We start from the raw sequence: 22,675 nt of genomic DNA on the forward strand, positions 1-22,675 counted from the left end.
AGTTAATTCACCTATGGTTAACTCATTAGTGTTCTGTATATGACCTAGAAGTGAACGAAAACCGAGCTGTTAACCGAAAATTATAGTCTGAATTAACCATAACCAAACAAAACCGACTGTTATGGCTAAGTGAATCTGATTAACTGACCATTCGGTTATGGTTACGGTTAAGTTGTTTTTGTTAACTTGAGACGAACCCTAACCGGCAGTTAATTCACCTATGGTTAGTCGACCGTGGGGTTTTGATTATGGTTAAGCAAGCTTTCATAACCGAACCGACTTTGCAGACCCCCTATATTATGAATAATATTGATTTGATGTTGACTTTGATTATGAGATGTATGTACTAAAAAGATTCCTTATCTTATTATTTGGAATAAAGCTCTTTTAGATCTGTGAATTTGATTTGATTCTCATTTCTAGTGGATTAAAGAAGTAGATTCCATTGAAAGTGAATTGCATGTAACACTTTTTACCATTACTGTCACATTCATAGTGTGTTCTATATCTATGATAATGATAGAAGATATTTGTATTGGCTTGACCTTGACACAGCATGTTGAACACTTTTCTTTTTTGCATGTTTCAGATAAGAGATGGAGACCTTCCTATTCACATCCGAGTCAGTCAACGAGGGACACCCCGACAAGCTCTGTGACCAGGTCTCAGACGCCATCCTTGACGCCTGCTTAGAACAAGACCCCGATAGCAAGGTTGCTTGTGAGACTTGCACCAAGACCAACATGGTCATGGTGTTCGGTGAGATCACCACCAAGGCGACTGTGGACTATGAGAAGATTGTCCGTGACACGTGCAGGGAAATTGGATTCACATCAGCTGATGTCGGTCTTGATGCTGACAACTGCAAGGTGTTGGTTAACATCGAGCAACAGAGTCCCGACATTGCCCAGGGTGTTCATGGACATTTGACTAAGAAGCCAGAGGAAATTGGTGCTGGCGACCAAGGTCACATGTTCGGTTATGCTACTGACGAAACACCCGAGCTTATGCCTTTGACCCATGTCCTTGCAACCAAGCTTGGTGCTAAGTTGACCGAAGTGAGGAAGAACAATACTTGCTCATGGCTCAGGCCGGACGGTAAGACCCAAGTGACTGTTGAGTACCGTAACGACAATGGTGCGATGGTTCCGATCAGGGTTCACACGGTTCTTATCTCAACCCAACACGATGAGACTGTGACTAACGACCAAATTGCTGCTGATCTTAAGGAGCATGTGATCAAGCCTGTCATCCCGGCTCAGTACCTTGATGAGAAAACCATCTTCCACTTGAACCCATCAGGTCGGTTTGTGATCGGTGGTCCACATGGTGATGCGGGTCTGACCGGGAGGAAGATTATTATTGACACATACGGTGGATGGGGTGCTCACGGTGGTGGTGCTTTCTCCGGGAAGGATCCAACTAAGGTGGACCGGTCTGGTGCTTACATCGTTAGGCAAGCAGCCAAGAGTGTTGTGGCCTCGGGGCTTGCACGCAGGTGCATTGTGCAGGTGTCTTATGCTATTGGTGTCGCTGAGCCATTGTCTGTGTTTGTGGACACGGACAAGACCGGAACTATCCCGGATAAGGATATCCTTGCTCTGATTAAGGAGAATTTTGACTTTAGGCCGGGGATGATGGCTATTAATCTTGACTTGAAGAGGGGTGGGAACTATAGGTACCAGAAGACTGCTGCTTACGGTCATTTTGGACGTGATGATCCCGACTTCACCTGGGAGATTGTTAAGGATTTGAAGCCCAAAGCTTGAGTGTAACAGTTTCACAAGAATGATTCTTTGCCCCTGAATACGGCTCACGGAGAATAAACAAGCTTTTGTTTTACAAGCAGGCGCGCGTTGATTTTCTGTAGCTTTAAGATGGGAAACATACGTAGGATCCTTTACGAGCTTTTGTTTGTTTTGTCAAATGTTTGTTTGTGTTTCTGTGTCTATTTTCGATATTTGGTTGCTGGGATTTCAGTACTTTGATGAGAAGCCTGTGTTACTACTCTTACATGTGTACTATGGAACTCAAGTTATTGAATTATCTACTTGCTATCATTTATGTCAAGAGTTCTTATTAATGGAGTTCTATTGAATTGCATGAATGACGTTAGTGAGGCATTGATAAAGTTATGTGCTGGGACCAATCATGGCTGACATGATTGAACAAAATTCTCGTCAGCATAAGCATTTTCAATATATTAATGTTAACTTTATATGTGTCATGTAAGGTGACATCATGAACCGTTTAACAATAGATATAATTTGTGTAAAAAGAATTGGATTCGAGTTTATGTGCATCTATTAAAATTATACAGCCGGTCAATTTATGCCAACTCAAATTAAACAAAAGATTAAAATGGGTCACTGTTTAAACACTTGCTAACTTATAAGGGAAAATCTCTAAAATGGCCCATCTTTAAAATGAGATTTCAAATTTGTCCCTCCAAATTCAAGTTTTCAGTTTTGGCCCATAGTTATCTTGTCGCCAGCGACGGCTTACCGGATCTCATGGCCGGCGACTTGTTGACAAAACATAGGGTTGAAGATGCATTTCTGGTACGAACGTAGGGTTGAAGTTGCATTTCTGGTGCTAACGCAGGGTTGAAGATGCGTTTCCGGTGCTAACGTAGGGTCGACGAAGCGTTACGTTTTAAACCCAACGTAGAGTTGACAAGTCGAGATCCGGTAAGCCGTCGTCGGCAATGTGAACACGGGTTTCAGGTATGGCAGCCCGGCGTTGACGTCGTGAACAAGAACATGTATAACAAATCGTCTGCGATGAAATGGCCTCGATAACACATCGTCGACGACCTATTCCGGCCAGATTCCGGCCACGTGTCGTTCTCCGGTTCGTTTAGTAACACGTCGTCTGTAATCCCTAACACGTCGTCGGAGACAAGATAACTATGGGATGAAACTGGAAACTTGAACATGAAAGGACAAATTTGGAATCTCGTTTTGAAGATGGGCAATTTTAAGGATTTTCCCAAAACCATTCCTACCAAGACAAGACACTAGCAAGGGCTGGTCCCACAATATAACACTATTAATTTTCACTCATCCCAATCTAAACCCATACAATTTACTCTGTTTTTTATCCATAAAAAGCTCAACGTCTTTGTTTCTTCTAGCACTTTATCAATCTTTACCGATTTATTTTCAAAGGTAAACTTGTTTTGATTTCCACCTATTGGTAGTCACCTGCTGGTGTGAAAGAATTTAAGGTTTATTATATCATTAACATATTTCATAATTTTATAAAGATAAATATGAAATTGTCCCAATTTGATTAGGCATCCTTTGTGTTATCTTTAGTTCATCATTATACTTTTATAAAGAGTTGATCAATAATACTATAATTTGATTATTCTAGTCAACACCAGCCTTCACAAAAATAAATATGGTAGATGAACCCTTTTTGACACCAATTTGTTTCTTAAATGATTCAATTCAACCCAAGCTGATTTTAGTTCGAACCCATTTTGACACGAATCAAAGTGATACTTTTCTATAGCGATTCATTTTGAACTAAACTTAGTTTAATTCGACATCTAACCCAACCTTCCCGTTTTACCAGGCTTATGCCACGGATCAAAATGCTTGAAATTTTCAGAATATTCTAATTCATTAATCAATCAAAGGACCTTGAGGAAGAACATTGTACATAATATATTTGTATATAACTTTCCAAAAAAAATCTACAGTCACATGGTTTATTAGTATAAATAAGGTGAACTCGTCTATCACCTATAAAATAAACTCGCTTATAAAGTATTCGCAAACAATAAATACGTTTTCGTGTTAAGATAATCTTACATTCCTTTGTTAGTTGTGTGCATCGGTACGAGTATCGGAAATAACGCCAAACTTAAAGGGTTGAAAGGGACTGGCATCAAGAAAAACACCCCACAAAACAGATCAATAACCTTTTGCTATTTCTAACACATTAAATGACTACCAGGCTAAACTCTCCTCTGTGGGATATCCTGACTCCTGAGAGCCCACGAAAGGGTTAGTTACTCTCCTTTTAATGTTCGTCAAATCGTTATGAATTTGTACACTAAGATATTGTTAAAAAGAATAAAAGATATCATCCTCAAATCAAATTGGCTTTGATCTTTTGACAAACTTCATCCAAGGCACTGTCTGGAACACCGATCCTCAAAATGAGAGCAAGATGCTATAATGACACGTGCCTCATGCAGTCGAAGTTGTACAAGTTTTAACTTGATTACAGCTTTGGTAAGGGCTAGCTAAGACCTCACCTTATCATCTTCACATCGATCCTGCAAGAAAATTAACATTTTGCACAAGTTCAAAATCGTTCAACAGCTTCCAACATGAACGGAAAACCTACGCAACAATGAATCTACAGCTTCACAAAAATTCACCTTTCCCCGTTTTTTTTTATTTTTTAGCTGCACAGGTACCAAAAGTAAAAGGTAAAAGATTCTATTTAGTATACCTGGTGATGACCTGTCCAATATCCAATGAATTCTCATGAAAAGTGGCCATCTAGACAATCTTAGAAAGAACCACTCTTGACCAACCTGCACCAGACCAAAAAAATTAGATCTTGATGTTTTTCAATCCACAAAAAAAGCATTGTGAACGCCTTTTTCAGGGTATTATTGCTTACATCAGTATAATCAAGTCAAGCTTATGACTCTGATTGGCTTACATCCATCAGCAGTGTCTTGAGACTACAGCTTGCAAACAACTCTCCCGGAGAATCTTTTCTTTCAAGATTGCTCCTAAATCATTATATAAGTTTTATGTTATTTTACTTTATAACGTAAGCTTGAAAAACTTTTTAAGCACTTCCTTAGACTCATTATCCAACTTCTTTGTGGTCAACAACTTCACTAGGTTAGTTGACGTGTGTGCATCTGCAGAAAAACCAGTATCAAGCATTCTTCTAAGAAACTGAATTGCCATTTTCGTCTCATTCCATCGAAGAAATCCTTGAATAATAATATTAAAGGTAAACGCATCTGGCATGCTGCCTGCAACCATCATATCCTGGAGCAAGTGATTTGCATCCTTAAGTTTACCATTTTTTAATAAACCACTCATCAAAATATTATACGTACGTAGGTTAGCCTGCAAACCTTTAGAAGAAAGATCCCGGAAAAGTTCCTGACCGACATCAATTTTCCCAGCTTTACACATGCCATCAATGAGAATATTCCAAAGAACAGTATTAGGGCTCACTCCAGCACGTTCCATAGTTCTTAATAATGCTAACGCGTCATCAAAATTTTCATTTTTATATAACGAATCTATCAAAGTAGAGTAAGTAACAATAGTTGGAACTAGGTCATGATTTTGAATATCATCAAGAAGCAAAAGTGCATCCTTGAGTCTGCCAACATGGCACAAGCCATTGATGAGAGTATTGTAGGTCACAATGGTGGGCTTAACTCGTTCTTCATTCATTTCCTTAAACAATCTCAATGCTTCACTTATCATTCTACTCTTGCAATAACCGTTTATTAGAATATTATATGTATAAAAACCAGGGTCTAATCCTAACTCAGGAAGCTTCCTAAAAAGTTCCTCGCCGACTTCAACTTTTCCAGCTTTGCACATACCATCAATGAGAATATTGTATAAATCAATATTAGGAACCACTTTAATCTCTTCCATATTCCTATACAATGCGACGGCTTCATCAAATTTCCCGTTTTTAAACAAAAAATCAATCAACGTAGAGTACGCAACAACATCAGGAACCAAGCCACAATCTTGCATTTCATCAAAACAAAGAAGCGCATCGTCCATTCTACCTACTCGACACAAACCGTTAATAAGAGTCGTGTACGTTACAACATCAGGAAGTATTCTCTTTTCACACATTTCCTTAAACAGACTCAACGCTTCATCCAATCTCTTCATCTTGCAGTACCCGTTAATCAAAATATTATACGTAACAACATCAGGCACACACTGGTACGAACTCATAACACCAATCATATCACCCGATTCCCTAACCTTCCCATCTTTACAAAACGAATGAATTAAAATATTAAACGTAACCACATTCGGCGAAACGTTTCTCAAAAGCATTTCATCGAACAGTTGGCGTGCGTATTCCCGTAAACCCAAATCACACAACCCCTTAATCAAACAGTTGAACGTCGTAACATCCGGTCGAACCCCTCTACGGATCATCTCACAGTACATATCCACCTCCTCGGTAACCCACTTATCTCTGCACAAACCATTAACAATCACATTGTAATAATGCACACCCATCTTACAATTCTCACTTCTTTCCATCTCTCTGAACATAATAACAGCAGCTTGAGTGTCACCTGACTTACATAACCTCCGGAGAGTTGCCGCCACGTCAGCTTGAAACCCTAATTTTGGCTGTGAAGTTTGATCATCAGTATGGATTTGATTCAATTGGTGAACTGGGTTAACAATTGTGCTATCGATTACGGTTTTAAAGGGGATTAATGAGTCTCTGAGCTCGTGGATTTTGTTGAGGATTAAGTTTCTTGATGGGAAATTGATTTGGGGGTTTAGAGAAGCAGCAGTAGCAGCTTGTCTCATTGACATGGGTTTTCGCTAAACCCTAATTTGGGATTTCATATTAAACCCCCAAATTGAAACTAGTCCATCAAGCAAAATGGTTGATGTTATTCAAACCTAACCGGTTGTGTAATGTGTCTTGACTTTTGACTGTGTTTTATAGAAAGAGTAATGCAAAGATTTATTTACCATTCAAATGATTACAGTAAAGTAACGGTATGGTTGTTTTTTGAACCGTTTAAGGTACGTTATTTAATTGTTACTTACGAGATTATTATGAAATTTAGTGTGTAAATTAGAGTTAAAATAATTCACTACGTGAAATTAAATAAAACGTCGGTTTAGTAGTCTCATTTAACGTATAATTTGAAAGATATCACAGAAAATCGTGTTCCGTGACCTCTTTTATGAAAATAAATGGAGATAAAATAAGGTTAAGGAAAATTCATCCTTATTTTTATTCTTTTGAATTTTTCAAATTGAATAGATTTGGAAGAAAAATATTTTGAACACAAAAAATTATATTTTTTATTTCATTTCTTATGAACTCAGTAATACAATAGTTAATTATATTTTTTTCATTCTCTTCCATTTCTTCTCTCTTTAATTCTCTTTCCTTTTCTTTTTTCTTTAGTTTTTATAACTATTGTTTTTTCATTAAAAGTTTGATAAAAAGACATAGAGTTTGAATCAAATACAAATTAAAATTAATATTCTAACTATAAGAGTCGAGTAGTGTAATTATAATACAACATAATGTAATTATAGCATAGCATAAATACATCACGATGTAATTACATATTACATAATTACACTACTTGTATATATAATTGCATTATTTAATTCGCATGTTTAGTATCATTTTTTAGTTTGAACGTTAACTTTCCCCAAAGACATAAATACCCTTCAATTTAACAGAATTTTTAGAGGGGGTTAACAAAGTGAATGAAAATACCAAAAAAAATGAAACCACAAGGATAGCCAGGAGATAAAATAAAATTTTGGATAACAATGACAAAAATGATCAACCCACAGGGACAAAACTAACAGTTTACTCTATGCTAAATATGTTTTCTACCGGGCTTTTCAGACCAGTCTGACCAATGAACAATAGAATACCAGCCCCGTTTCAAAACATTTTGGGTGTGACCATTTCTCCCAATAGGATAACGACAGCAATATAAAAATAACCTCTTCAGAATACAATCTGTGATCAATCTGCAATAACGACACAGTTAATGTTAAGAACTGAATTATTAGTTCATTACAATCTTCATGAGTAGCTTTAGAATAAAAAAATAATAATAAATCTGACATTAACCATAGCTGCAACAATAAGAGGAACTAGGAACCAAGTAAATGTACCAACTAATGAAACAGTAACCACATTCTAATTGAACATTCAAACAAAATGCAAGTTTTACATACATACTTCAGCTATTAACCTTGTTAACATGTTAATAAATTCAAAAGCAAAAAAAAAAAAAATACAGTTAACGTGAAGTGGGGTCCATCTCAGACGGATCAACTAAGCCTTCCAACACAACAAGTTCGTCCAACAACGCGAGCTTTTCCTCCTCTAGAGATTTAACCGCATCTTGAATCTCTTTTGTTTCTCTTCCCAAACTAAATCTTTCTTCCTCGAGAAGTAAATACTTGCGCCTCAAGGAACGATACTCGTTACTTGTTGAAGAATCGGGTAAAGAATCAGAAGTTGACTTTTCTTGTTGTTGGAAGATTTGGGGTGAGTTTCTTTTGGCAGGGCGGGCCACTTCATGAGCACCCTGCAAGTTATTTTCTTGTGTCTGGTTCTTTGAAAGCTTCTGTGCAGCGGGCTTCCTTTTTGCTGGTTTTGGTACGAATGCTTCCTCGACTGGAATCATATTATGGTCTTGCATGTTGTAAACTTCTGTAGTGTCACTCTGAACATAAATGAAAGATGAATCAACCAACAACAAATCTCAATCCAATATAGAGCAATAACCGAACCATCAACCAAAAATCGTTTATCGGTTCTTTTTGTACCCTCGGTTAACCGAACCGAACCATTCATATTTTCATATGTTTCTAGCTTTTATACCTCCACTTCACGTATTTCTAAGCAAAAACTTTAGCCCAAGTTTGGTTTCAGTTATTACCAAAATTTGCCGAACTTAACAGAATAGCGACAAACTAACCGAATAAATAGAACCGATTGGCCAATAAAATAGATTAACCGATAACTTCAGTTTCAGTTAAAGCTAATAACCGAACCGTACATACCCCTAGTTTAGCATGCTCCTTTATGACTGATGATAATTTTGGTTCCGTCACACAGACAAACTAGCCGAATACACCGTTATCGAAAAACAATTGGTTAATAAAATAGATTAACCGATGACTTCAGTTTCGGTTGAAGCGAATAACCGAACCGTACGCACCCCTAGTTAACATGCTTCTTTATGACTGATGATAATTTTGGTTCGCAGACTAACCAAATACAGCGAACCGAACAATTGGTTAATAAAATAGATTAACGGATGAGTTCAGTTTGGGTTTCGGTTGAAGGTAATAGCCCAATTTGTTATAAATCTAATTATTCTTATGGAAGAGCACACAATCCAGATCAATAATAAGGCGTTTGGCATGGAATCAAACTACTAATTCTTCAGTAAGCTATCAACAATTGATATTAAAAAAACAAATAATGTAGTAATAAACCCTAAGTAAAGTAAATCTGGCGCTATGAATTCATATAAAAGAAAAGGATCCTTACCAGTAATTAAGCAAGCAAGCAAGCAAAGGAAACCGTGAGAGAGAGATGCCGGAGGATCGGAGAGAAAACGTCTGGATTTAGTAGAGGGGAAACAACATGTGAACGGGTACGGATACGGGTACGGGTTAGAGTCGATTATTGTGGATGTAAGACCCGGCTTGTAGTCAACTTGTTTCTCCTAAGCTAGTGAATAAATGTATAAGCATAGACGTATGTGTATGTTTTATGGTTGTTTTTGGAATTTGAAGGGGTTAAAACCCTAAAAATAATTAGGAATTTCCAGGATCTTTCCCCATGAACCCGAAAACGTTTTGGATCTGTCCCCATTAACAAGGAAACGTTCTCATGGCATTTCCGTCCCCAAAGGGTCCCTAGGACAGGTACTCCCTCTATATAGAAAATAAAACGTTTTGGAATGGAATGATACAATATATTTGCTTCTCATATATATGTATCATTTTAATAAAATATATAAAGTAATTTTATTTTAGTTTTAACACGTGTACATAGATTTTAACGTAACAACTTTCAACCAGATTTTCCATACTCGAGTGATAAAGGAGTTGAATCAAACTCAAATTGGGTGAGCATGAACTTGTTAACTCTTACCTACTAGTTTGGTGGCATTGTTTGTGTATACTCAGGAGGAGGGGACGTAACTCGGGATTCAAAACTGGTTATTATACCCGCAAGATGAACATCCACACTTGTTTAAGTGTGAATTAAGTTATCCAAAATCATGTACTAATAACCGATGAAACAAGCCATTACATTTTGTTAAAGTAGCCATTGGATAGGGTCATTTCAATTAAAAAAGAAGAAGAAGAAGTCGAAAAAGGCACGCCACTAATGTAACCAAACCCAAATCCGTCGCTTATAGAAAAGGTTGTCATGTGGAATTCAGTCGAAGAAATCGCTTTGGCGAGAGCTTGGGTTAGCGAAAGCGAGAATGCGTCAAAGGGTATTGTTTTTCATTCTATGATCTTTTTAACGATCTCAATTGTTTAAATTTGTTCGCGTTTTACATTATATATGTATGTTATTAGGTAACGCACAAACGGAAACGAGTTTTTGGAAGGCCGTCACGCATAAATATCATGAAATTTTACAACTCCTAGCTTATCCATCACATATTTCCATAACGGAAAGTGGATGGAGATAAATAGAAAGCTAGGATAGTAGGATGGCTTAACAATCTTTGCGTAAACGCTAAAAATCATCTAGGGAGTGGTAATAGTGATGTCGATCTTTACAAGTTGGCAAACGAACGGCATGTTGCCTAACATAAGCATGTCTTTCTCTACCCACAAGTTTGGGAAGTCGTTCGGGTTTGTTCAAAGTGGCATCCGGTGTCGAACAAGGTTGAGTCAGTGAAGCGTACAAAAACGCCTGAAAAGTAGAGACTTTAGCACGGGTGATTCGGATGCCCGCTATAACCAATATCTTATTATGGAGTTTAGCGATGATGATCCGGTTGAACCGGAACGTCTGATTGGGAGGGACAAGGCAAAGGGAACGGGATCATCTTCAACCGACGACCCGAGATTGAATTTTATAAAGGATGACTTTACAAGTTTTAAAGAGTTGCAAATTAAGAATATGAAAATGAGGCAAAATATAAGCGAAGAGGCGGCCGAGACAGAACGGGAAAAACTTTTTTAACTTAGAGGCCGAGCGGAAAGATTTCGATCTCTTAACACGAGATCTTAACCATCTTCACGGACAAGAGCTCGACTTGGTGTTGGCATTGAAAAAAAAATCGGCCATAAATAGAACTTAACTTTCTAGTTTTTTTAGTTATTTATGTTTACTTTTTATTATTTTTTTCCTAGTATTTTAGTTTATGATTTGTATTTGTTTTAAGTAATGTAATCGTTACCACATTTTAAATTTATGCATTTTTTTATTATATAAAATATTATAGTTTTAAAGATATATTTTCAATATAAAAATTGTATTAAATAAAAAAAATAGAAAATGAAAAATGATGAAGAATGAGAAAATGGAGGAAAATTCTTAAAGACTCCGGTTATTCATGCACCCTTTGACTTATCCACACACCTTTAGACTCTATACGATCGTATAGGACTGCAGAATTTGTCAGCTTTTCGCAACCTTTGGTCGGCTGTTCAAGAACATTTCATACAATAGTATAACTCCTATACGATCGTATGAGGGGCTTTTTTTTTTTTTACAAGCGGCAACTTTGAAGATCGTATGAACTTTGGGCATAACTTTTTTGAGAAATTATAACTTTGAAGATGCATGTGTTAACTACAAATTTAATATTCAAAACTTTGAGTATTAACTTTTTTGAGAAATTATAACTTTGAAAAAATGCTTAAACTTTTATAATGCCTAACTAGTTGATTGCTCGGTTCGTTCACCGCGAGACCGTATATGTAGATGAAAAAACATGTTGTATAAACCCAATTTGCTAGTTCATACACAACATTCTTGCTATAGCTTTCTTGATATCATATTTCCTTTAGTAATAATATCCGTATACTATCACAACTCTAAACACATCCGGCTCAATCAATTCTTTTTTTTTTGTTTCCATACGATCGTATGGGAGTCATACTATCGTATGACTTCTAGTCAAACTCAGTACGTCAGTGTACTTGTGTGTACTTTTGTCACGTGGGGTTCCATACGATCGTATAACCCCTATATGATCGTATGTAGGGTGTGAGTTTTGAGAGATGATGTACGAATATCATATCCCTTCTTAAAATGACCTTTCATAAGTGGAGACAGAATAGCGTGTGGTTTTAAGTATAAATTATAAGATGGAAAGAGAAATGTAGTGACTTTTTTTTTTAATTTGAGGACACTTTGTTTGCCCCTTATTTATTTTTTTAATAATTGTTGAAGTGGTTGCAAGTAGATGATAGAGAAAAATGTAATAATAAAGGTATAAAAAGTATTATTTAATTGAAAATGAGAAAGAAACATAGTATTTTTTAGTGGAAGTATAGAGATAATGATTGGGGACGAGATAGGAATGCTCTAAATATGTGTCACATCAGCTTTCCCCCATCACTTAACATCACCTCTCAGCACTCATACAGGGGTACGCCTGCATCACATCAGTTTTCCCCCGTCACTTAGCATTACCTCTCAACACCCTTAGGGTGTGTGTAGTGGACGAATTTTGGCTTGAACACCGGCCCCAAGCGATATTTTTCGTCTGGTTTGAATGTTTAGAAACAATATTTTCTAATATGTTGTGTGTAACACACACAGAGAGATATTAGGCTACAATATCATTACACTCCAAAAACAAAAATTCTCTATTTGCTGGCTAGACGCCACATGTCAAAAATTATATCATTTTGTAGCTCATCCACTACACATAGCCTTATAGGATATACACTTATAAGGAGAGAAAATGGAAAGAGAGAGGTGAGAAGAATGAGAGAGCTTGTGTTAAAGAATGATTAAAAAGATTCTTAAAAAATGGATGAAGCATATGGGATTTCCTAAAATTTAGCCAGGGAAAACGAGATTACTTAAAATTTGGACGGAGTCTCATTTTGAATCTCGTCAGATCGATTCATATCCCTTCTTAAAATGACCTTTCATAAGTGGAGACAGAATAGCGTGTGGTTTTGAGTGTAAATTATAAGATGGAAAGAGAAATGTAGTGACTTTTTTTTTTTAATTTGAAGGGCTATTTCCGGATTTTAAGAAAAAATTGGGCTATCTTGATTTCCTCTCTCTAAAAAAATGTTCATTTTAAGAATAGGCATTACGATGCGAAGAGCTTTGCTTGGAGAAATCGAAGGAACACGTATCACACACGCAAAATCTGAGAAAATCTCACACGAATATTCCACCATAATGGATATTCAAGAATCAGTACATGAAATTTTAATGAATTTGAAAGAAATCGTAACTGCTCAAGATATCACATGATTTTGAGGGATTCGTTTCATAGAATTAATTAGAAATCAAAGAAATTGAAATTATGGAATTGAATTTAATTCCTTCCAATTCTCATCCCTTTTTAATGTTAATATTCCAAATTCAATTTCTTCCGATTCCAAATCATATACAAATTTTAATTTCAATTCTATTTCATTAAATGAACAAATCCTATACAAATAATGAGAGTATATGTATAGTTGTATCCCCAACCTCAGTAACGGAAATTTGAAGAATTTATGATGATGGTAGAAAAAAGCTTGACAAAAACGGATATTCTTCCAAAGTTAAATCTAATCTAAATTTGATACCGGAAACACTAGCTACTGAAATTGGAAGGATGGATCGGATTTCACACCTTCCTGATTTCATTGTTGATCACATCCTCTCGTTTCTTAATGCTTCGAAAGAGCTTGTTCAAATGAGTGTACTCTCTAAGACCTGGTTTCACCTTACCGCTTCTTTCCCAATTCTAGATTTCGATATCCATAAATTTAGATCTCGAGAAGCCTTTTCCAAGTATGTCGAGTATACCACGGCTAGATTTTGCCATCAAAATCTCATTGCACACAAGTTCCAGCTCGTCACAGCTATCTAGGAGCCTGCAGAATTAGATGATGTTAACAGATGCCTTGAACTAGTTCTCGAGAAAGGCGTGAAGGCATTGGTGATTGACATTACTAACCTCACAAACGTCCCAAACTACCGTTTGCCTGACACGCTCTTATCTGTTTCCGTGTTAGAATCTTTGACCATACGTGGTTGTGAGTTGCCTTCTTCCTTGATGGATGATGTTGTCAGGTTTAAGTCTTTGATTTATTTGAGACTTAAAAACGTCCGGATAGATGATGAATCGATCAAGCGTGTTATAACTAGCTGCCCCCTTTTAAAAGTTATTGCTATTAGTACTTGTCATGGTTTCAAAAGATTTTGCGTTGACGGGCATCTAAATCTTCAACAAGTTTGGATTTCCTATAACACTCCAGTTGAGAGAATAGATATTCAAGCACCAAATCTAACTTATATTTTCTTACGAGATAAGAGCGAAAGAGGGGCGCCACGAATGAACTTGGGTTCATGCACAAAATTAACCCCGGTGTCTTACTATGGGTACCCCTTACCAAACTCAAATGGTTTTACAAACTTCTTATCCAACTTCCCGTTCGTTGAAAATCTTTATATGGCTACTAGATATAAACGTAGTCTCCTCAAGTTGTCGAGTCGTTCCTTGAGGACGTTGGTGTTAAATTCAGACAATGATTTGGAAGATGTGGAATTTGATACCCCCAATTTGGTTTTATTTGTGTGCTCTAGTAATCCTCGTTTACTCAAGGCTCTGGAGTGTAAACACTGGCCTCCGGTATGGGATTTAACCCATTTGAAAACATGTCTGCATTGTTATCCTGACGGTTATATAGATGCTCTTTGGTTCTATTAGTTGAGGCTATTTTTAGACTAGAATAACGGATTCAAAGTTTTCAACTTGTATATCCATGCCATGTACAATCGGGTTCGTTTCTTTGTTCAATCATTTATGCATTACTTTGTTGTGAACATTTATATAAAATAATCCCCACACAAAGTTGTAAATTCATTCCGATTGCCTTGCAGAAACTCATAGAGTTAGAGAAGCTAAAGGCGACTGAGTTGCTACCTTATGAACTAGAGCATGTTGAGCTACAACTAGGCACTTGTGAAGAACCATTGGCTCATGTAGCTTTTTGGGATGCTGTACTTTGGTGTTTCCGTCCTCAATCTCTAACTTTAAGATCATCATTTCCTTTAACTGATTTTGAAGAACAAAGTGATCTTGTCAATGTAAGGAGTTATATATATATATATATATATATATATATATATATATAATCTCATTTCTCTCCTGAACTTAAACCTATATATATATATATGCGATTTATTATTTCATGAAATATTAATTATCCTTTATTTGATTTATTCTAACAAAGATGGTCCGCTATTTGTTGTTCTAATTCAGTTTACATGCGAGAGACTAATTCAACAAGAAGATCAAGGCCATACTAAAATTCAGATTGTGAGGCCTTCTTCTTCCGGAACCCAAAAGCACTTGATGGACTTGAAGTCAAAGTCAATGGAATTGTCTCATGAAAGAAACAAAATTAGCTTCATAAAGGAGGAAGGTACTCTTTTTATGAGGTAAATATATTCACACATTCTTTATCTCACTTATTAATATCCATCCAAACAGTTCTCCACGAAGAAGCATAATGATGGAACAGTCAAAGCTATGCGGATATGGAGGTTTTATAATAAAATGGAGTTTTGAGTTTGAGTTTGTGGCAGAAACTAATGAAAACTTTTAAAATTTTAATATGTAGTGATGATGGTTTGAATCATGAAAATAATGTCTTGACTATATATACTGGGAGCTTTTGTTACATTACCGATTGTTCAGGTTTTATATATTTGGGTCTTATTTTATGATTTTTGCTAAGCCTGCAAAACTAGCAGGCCAGTGGGGTAACTGTTTTAACGGGTCAATATAGAAAGTATTAGTAGTTCGCTTAGGGTCAAAATGTGGTTTGACTCGAAATGGAGTCGTTTGAGATAGAAGTATCAAACTGATAATTATTGTGTTTCTTGTTTGAAATAAGCTTAAGATACTTACAATTGCGTCAGGAGGTTAATGCCAAGAATTACATGTTGCATTGACTTCTGTTTACATGAATATGCTTGAACACCAGGTTTATTACTTTTCGTACTAGTTTTCTAACTTAAAGCATAATCAGTAGGCAACTGTAATCGACTAATATTGCATCAAAAGCGTCATAATATTCTTTACTAATCGTGAGCAATTTGTAAAGATTCCAAGGATATGAGAGCTCTGATACCAATGATATGGCCTCAGACTGATGTAATGATTAGAACTCAAGATTGTAACCGAATTCTATCAGCTAATCAGAGAATTGAAGAGGGAAATTTTGTTATTATAGTAAACCTGTTAATCTCAACCATTTCTAACTGACTTCCCCGTTAGCTTTGACTGGACTTCTGTTAATTCTGACATTGACTTTCTCTTCACTTGTTTGACCTTTTAACACAACAAATTCACTAGTGTTTATAGGAAATACACCACCTCCAAGTTTGGTTATGCAGCAAAATGTAAGTCATCAAAGACTCTTGTAGATGAAACCAACTTTTCCAAACCAATAATTCTGGAAACCAGAATAATAACGTTGCATAACTTGTTTCTTAACTTAAAAGGGGTTCACGTCTCACCAGAAACCATCATTGCACCACCATTATTATTTCTATTTTATAAAGCCAATCACAACAGGCCATCATCACACCACCGCTGGACAACACAGCCATCAGCCACTCTGGCAACCACCATCGCCACCTCTATAAACGAGTGGTGTTTGGGGTGACTTGTCTAACCAGTATTACAAAGAGATTGCTAACCCGTTTATCACTGAATTAAAAATTATTAATATAAAGTTCAAAACACCAACCCGTTTACAACTTTATTAAAATTTAAAACCGGGCGATAACCGATTCACGTTCAGTTTATAACGAAGTTTTGGCCTGCATATAAGAATGGTCCGTTTAGGTAAATAGGCTACGCGGGCTGTTTTGGCTTACATGATGGGTTAGGATTGCTATCTTTAACATGACTACATATATAGGTCATGCTTAGTTCATCAGCCCCAACCAGTTAAACCAAACTATGCAACCCCGCACAACCGATACCCCTAGACCCTAGTTGAGTTTGTTGACATGACTGGTTGAGTCTGATGGGACGGGATCACTAATTTTATAAGGCATGAAACTGTAGATAACCAACTAACAAGTAACAAGTAACAAGTAACAAGTAACATATGATTAAGGATTTAATGATTTATCAATAATAGAATCAGGCACCAAAATCGTTACGAATCCATAAATCAATCCCAAATCCAAAACCATTTATCTTGACATTTTGAGTCCTCAACTTTCTATCACCTGTCATATGCTTGCGTGTGGAAGAGAGCAAGAGCTTCACCCGCATGCAACTTTGTTAAGAACTTCATCTTCCTAAGATCGTCATATGTAGTAGTGACATACCGGCGGGGATGGTCATCGTCCACCAGTTCTGGTGGCGGTTCCACCTTCTCTCTTGGCCCCATAAGGAACGATGTAATTGACACTCGTGTCTTAGCTTCTTTGCATTGCACCCTGTGTTTCGCATTGCTTAATCTCCCATTGCTCCACACCTTCAAGTACAATCAAACACCATATTCTCAGCATTGATCAAGTAAACAAAATTTGAAATAGGTTGTTTGAAGACAAACCTTTGCCATGTCGCCGAGGTTAACAAGAAGGGTGTCCGGACATGGACCTGCAGGGATGAACTCGCCAGACTTGTTCATGACTTCTAGACCACTGACGCCATTGTCTTGGAGGATGGTGAGGAAACCAGAGTCTGTATGTAAATGGACACCAGGGGATCCAACATCTTCAGGGGTGAAATGGTATTTGTTTATCCTGAATCGGCATGGCCAATTCTCAAATACTGGACTTTCACTTTTCACCCCTAAACCTTCGAGCAGTTTACTTCCAATACTCAAGAAAAGCTCGTGTACTGCTTTAGTGTATCTCATAATTGTGTCTCTGTTATAAAAAGAAGAAAATAGAAAAAAAAATATTATTATTAAAGTATATAGTTACGAGAGATGCGAATCTCTAGTCAAGTATCTACTTTTACTTACGACCATGTTTTTGCAGGTCTAAATACATATTCTGCACAAACCTATACACGAAAAAGATTGTTTAAATAGCTTGCAACTCGAACATAATAAAAACAGTTCGATCAAAGTTGCTACGAAAATAAACAAGCACACCCAGCTCGAGTAAAAAGTAAGCTCAAGCCAATGTAAAGCATGTTGTTGCTTGTATGGCTTACTCAGATTAAGTAGGCTACTTAAGAAACACATTCACCTTTTTCATTATATAAATCCACTACGTTAGAAACCCGTATATTACACAGGTTGAATAAAGAAAACATTAAATAGTTAGCAAGAAGATTCAAGAATAATTAAGCAACATAATGAGATAAGATAAATCGAAATCACGTATAAGTTACTATATTTGATAATTGATATTTATTACAGTACTATTAATATTAAGTTTACGGGCTAGTAAAACTGTGACACATGACGCAAGCAGTTTCTCATTTATTAGGTATAGATACGTGAAATACAAGAAAACTAAAACGATTTAAAACTTAAAAAATAAAACGAGTCAGGTAAAGTTAAGGTTTATTTAAGCCGGGCTCGAACTCTAGCATCTAAAGAGTTTATAAACAACTGTAACACAAACAACAATGCATACTTAAATCTATACGCCGTTGACTGTACTCGATGGTCAACGGTAGATAATTAGATACCTTTGATGAGGCGATACATCCAACTGAGAGCAGAATGTTTCCACGTCAGCAGGACAGGCCATATCGTATAATCCTAGGGCTTCGAACAGAGGACTTGTGGGCGTGGGGGCCACATAGCCGGTACCGGTGATGACGTGGAGGTTCCGGCGCTTGATCTCCTCCGGCAGGTCAAAGAGAGACCGGACGACGGCCTGCATGTCGGACATGAGAGCCGCCGGAAGGACATTGTGGAAGTTGAGCAGCCGGAAACAGCCCCAGTCTTCACTCGCTGCGATGATGATTCGTTCGGGAAGTTGAGATAATCGATCACCGGGCGGGTACATTCGGCGGCCATATTAGGTTTGAAGTCTTTGTAAAGTCGTAATTGTTGGCAAGAAGAAATAGGAAACCCGTTCCTTAGAATTCAGGGGCGTTGATCGGGTAAGGGTTTTGGTAGAGGCGCAAACGGGCTGGACCTAAGCTCGACTAGGTTCAAGCCAGCTCGTTTAACTTACGTAGAGTTCGAGTTCGGCTCGTTTTAAGCTCTAATTTTAAAACTCGAGCTCGGCTTGTTGATGGGTTGTAAGTTTGGGTTCGACTCGTTTACTGTTTATTAATTAATTTGTATTTATTTATAATAATTACTTTTATATAGTTTTTTTTCAATTATCATTTTTTATATAACATAATATATTATTACGCTATTTTCTCATAACATTATACATATTAATAATAAAATTATAAGTCACATGCTCGTTTAGGCTCGTAAGTGGGCTCAACCTCAATAAGTGGAGCTTAGACTCGGGCTCGTTTATTAAACGAGCTTACTTTTATTCTCAAGCTCGGGATCGGGCTCATTTAAGCTAGGCTCTGTCAAGCTTTTACACGAACCAATCACAAATAACTCGCTAGCGGCTCGGCTCATTTGCGCCCCTAGGTTTGGTCTAAATTCTTGATGTTTGGTTGCAAATTCATCATTGTGTCCAATGTCTTATACTAAGCCCGTGCCGTTTCACTCACAAATGCATCATCGTGTCTGATTTCCTTAAACAAGTAACAATATAAGCAATACTTTTCATACGGTTTGACACTATATTCTAATCAATTTCCATGTTCTTGTGTATACCATTCCGGATTAAAACATCTTAATTTATCACTAAAATCTAACATACCCTGTCTATTGGCATGGACCTCTAAGCAAATACGTTAGTCTAATTTCATCTTTTCGACTTGGATGATAAGATGAAAATGGTTTTCTTTCCAAATGATCCCATAGAAGATCATCTAAATATCTTTGAGCGTTTACTACTTGAATATGATGATTGAAGCGGCTCACTTTGAAAATATCTTTTAATATTCATGATGCCTACAAGGCTACAAGTCCAATTTAAACAACACTTATTCTCTAATTCAATTTTAACCAATTTCAACCCAATCATTCATTTCATTAATTTTAATTCTAGTTGCAACAAATAAACAAAAACGTTCGAATAAAGAACATAAAAAAGTGCCGAAAGAGGGAATCGAATTGGGATTCTCACAATAGGAAGGTGAGGAGTTCCATAGGCCATGGTTCATCATGTCAACAATTTATATGTGGATTCAGCCACGGGTATAAAACTAGTTTTAAGGGATTGTTATTATAATACCAGAGATGGATTATTTCCTTAGAACTAATTTGTTGTACAAAGTTTGCCTTATTCCAGTCACAACATTATTACATTTAGAGAACTTATATAGAAAACACTTTAACAAATTGTGTTGTAAGGATGTGGAACTAAAAGCAAGTCGTTCTTTCGCTTTAACGTTGTTCCAAAAGACTCCAACATATCGAAATCATTTGAAGTTGTCCCGTTCGGAAGTTCCCAGTCAAAGTGGTAGAGTAGCATCGCGAGAGGAAGCTCCACATTAGTCAACCCCAAGAGCATGCCTGGACACATTCTTCTTCCGGCCCCGAAGGGAAAATATTCAAAATCTGTTCCCAACATGTTAAAAGAACTCTCACTAAACCTCTCTGGTGTGAAACTTTCAGGATCATTCCAGTAATCCGGATCGCGTCCAATCAGCCAGGCGTTGATTAGAACTTTTGTGTTGACCGGTATATGAAATCCACCTATCTCACAATTTTTCGAACATTCTCTAGGTAACAAAAAAGGAATAGGAGGATGCAACCTTAGTGTTTCCTTAATAACTAGTTTAAGGTAGTGTAGTTCTTGTATATCTGACTCGTGTATTTTTGTCTTTCCTTTGAGTACCTGCCTAAGCTCGTGTTGCGCTTTCTTCATAACCCTTGGATTCTTCATTAGCTCGGACATCGCCCATTGAATAGTCACTGCAGAAGTATCAGAACCTGCTGCAAATATTTGCTGTGCCAGGGAAATAATTTTTTAACCATGTGGTTTGTTTTTTAAACCATGAGGAAGAGATTTTATTTTTTTGTTGTATTGGTTTTTATTAATCCCAAGTATTATTTTTTTGTCGTTGTCGGTCCCAACTTTTAATGTATTTGTTCCTAACAATCCACGACTAACAGAATCCTATCGTCGTTACTTGCAGGTCGACAGAAAAATGCTTTTGGCCAAAAAAGTCACATTTTTTTGCCGGAAAACTCAACTTGAACACCACGATCATCGCCAACTCACTCACCACCAACCAACCACCATCAACTGATTCCGACGATGGTTCTAGGGTTCCGGCAACCTCAATAATGGGGCTTTTGGTAGAAAAATGTTCTTAAAGGTCCGTCTAAGGTTACAAAGATGTTTTGGATGAAAATTTGAGTTTTCCGGAAAAAATGTGAGTTTTCCAGCCAAAACGTTTTCCGGCGACTTGCAAGTTACAATGTTAGGATTATGTTAGTTGTGGACCGTTGAAAACAAATATGATAAAAGATGGGATCGTTATCAGCCAATTCATTAGTTAGGACCAACGACGACCAAAAGCTGATTGTTGAGATTAATAAAAACCAATACTCCTTTTCTAAACCTTAATTAGGTGACAACAGTAAAGCATAAAAACAAAACTAACCAGTATGACTGCTTTAATGTTGTCAAAACTTAATGGAAACTCAAGGCCACCATCATCTTTGAGCCTCAACAGAACATCAACAAGATCTTCTTCATCCGCATGATTGTTCGGTCCATTGACACGGCCACGATGGTCTTTGTGCTCCAAGATGATGTTATCTAAAATCAAATCCCCCTTGTTACGTATCTTCATCATTTTCTTCCTGGTGCCCGTAACCAGAGCCAGTAATCCGATAGATGGAAACAGATCAGATACATCAAAACCACCAGATAATTCGTTACCCTCTTGAATCATATCAAGAAGCATGGCTTGATCCTTGCATCTGCTCCCAATAGTAATCTTGGATATAATTGTGTTAATCATGGTAAAAGTCTTGTCAGAAAGGTTGATTGTTTTTAGTCTTTGTGTATAAATGGACTCAATGAGGTCCCATGACTCTTGTTCACGTATAGATCGAAACGATTGAACTCTTCTTGAACTTAGAAGCTCCAAGACGCATATCTTACGCATTTGTCTCCAGTAATCGCCATAAGGGGCGAACGCTATGTCCTTGTAGTTGTAGGTGAGGATCTCTATAATCGGAGACTTGGGACGGGTTGCAAAACTGATGTCATGAGTTTTCATGATCTCTTTGGCCAAAGGAGGAGAGGAGATTATAGCCGCGGAGACTTGGCCGAGTTGTAGACTAACAACGGGGCCTAGTTTCCGGGCTATGTTTCTTAGAGCATGATGTGGTGGTGCTCCTATGAGATGATGTATGTGGCCTACTAGTGGGAGCTTCCATGGCTGTGGTGGAAGGCTTTTGTTTGAATGATCAAGTGAGTTGAAGCTTCTAATGATTATTATGAAGATGAGGCCAACAAAGAAGACAAGTAGAGGAAAGGTAAATTGGATGTCCATGTATGACTTCTTCAAGTTTATGAGCTAGCTTGTTGGATGGTTAAACTAGGAACGGTTGTTAAGAGTTTAAAAACAATATAAATATCGGAACCATATAAAATAAAATATCCAACTTATCCAAAAGCAATACAATAAATA

General features: G+C 37.0%; 3 protein-coding genes and 2 pseudogenes across 3 annotated transcripts; 2 read left to right on the forward strand and 3 right to left on the reverse strand.

Moving 5' to 3' along the window:
- The first annotated feature begins 550 nt into the window (after positions 1–550).
- LOC143550436 (S-adenosylmethionine synthase 3-like) lies at positions 551–1,911 on the forward strand. Its single transcript, XM_077041103.1, has one exon. The coding sequence runs from the start codon at positions 597–599 to the stop codon at positions 1,767–1,769; it is 1,173 nt and encodes a 390-aa protein (XP_076897218.1). The 5' UTR covers positions 551–596; the 3' UTR covers positions 1,770–1,911.
- Positions 1,912–4,144: 2,233 nt separating this feature from the next.
- On the reverse strand, positions 4,145–6,572 carry LOC143623051 (uncharacterized). Its single transcript, XM_077094065.1, has 3 exons — positions 4,645–6,572; positions 4,471–4,555; positions 4,145–4,291 (listed from the first exon to the last, which is right to left on the reverse strand). The coding sequence occupies exon 1, from the start codon at positions 6,570–6,572 to the stop codon at positions 4,794–4,796; it is 1,779 nt and encodes a 592-aa protein (XP_076950180.1). The 3' UTR covers positions 4,145–4,291; positions 4,471–4,555; positions 4,645–4,793.
- A 6,998-nt stretch (positions 6,573–13,570) lies between these two features.
- On the forward strand, positions 13,571–15,569 carry LOC143623128 (F-box/LRR-repeat protein At3g59190-like; annotated as a pseudogene).
- Positions 15,570–17,134: 1,565 nt separating this feature from the next.
- Positions 17,135–18,965, reverse strand: LOC143633622 (2-oxoglutarate-dependent dioxygenase DAO-like; annotated as a pseudogene).
- A 1,322-nt stretch (positions 18,966–20,287) lies between these two features.
- On the reverse strand, positions 20,288–22,537 carry LOC143633713 (cytochrome P450 71AV8-like). Its single transcript, XM_077101992.1, has 2 exons — positions 21,638–22,537; positions 20,288–20,976 (listed from the first exon to the last, which is right to left on the reverse strand). The coding sequence occupies exons 1-2, from the start codon at positions 22,535–22,537 to the stop codon at positions 20,359–20,361; spliced, it is 1,518 nt and encodes a 505-aa protein (XP_076958107.1). The 3' UTR covers positions 20,288–20,358.
- Between the last annotated feature and the right edge of the window lie 138 nt (positions 22,538–22,675).

This window comes from Bidens hawaiensis, unplaced genomic scaffold (genome assembly GCF_021521415.1).
Source record: "Bidens hawaiensis isolate Kalapana, Puna unplaced genomic scaffold, B.hawaiensis_p1.1 tig00000055_1, whole genome shotgun sequence".
In the NCBI taxonomy this organism is placed as follows: domain Eukaryota; kingdom Viridiplantae; phylum Streptophyta; class Magnoliopsida; order Asterales; family Asteraceae; genus Bidens; species Bidens hawaiensis.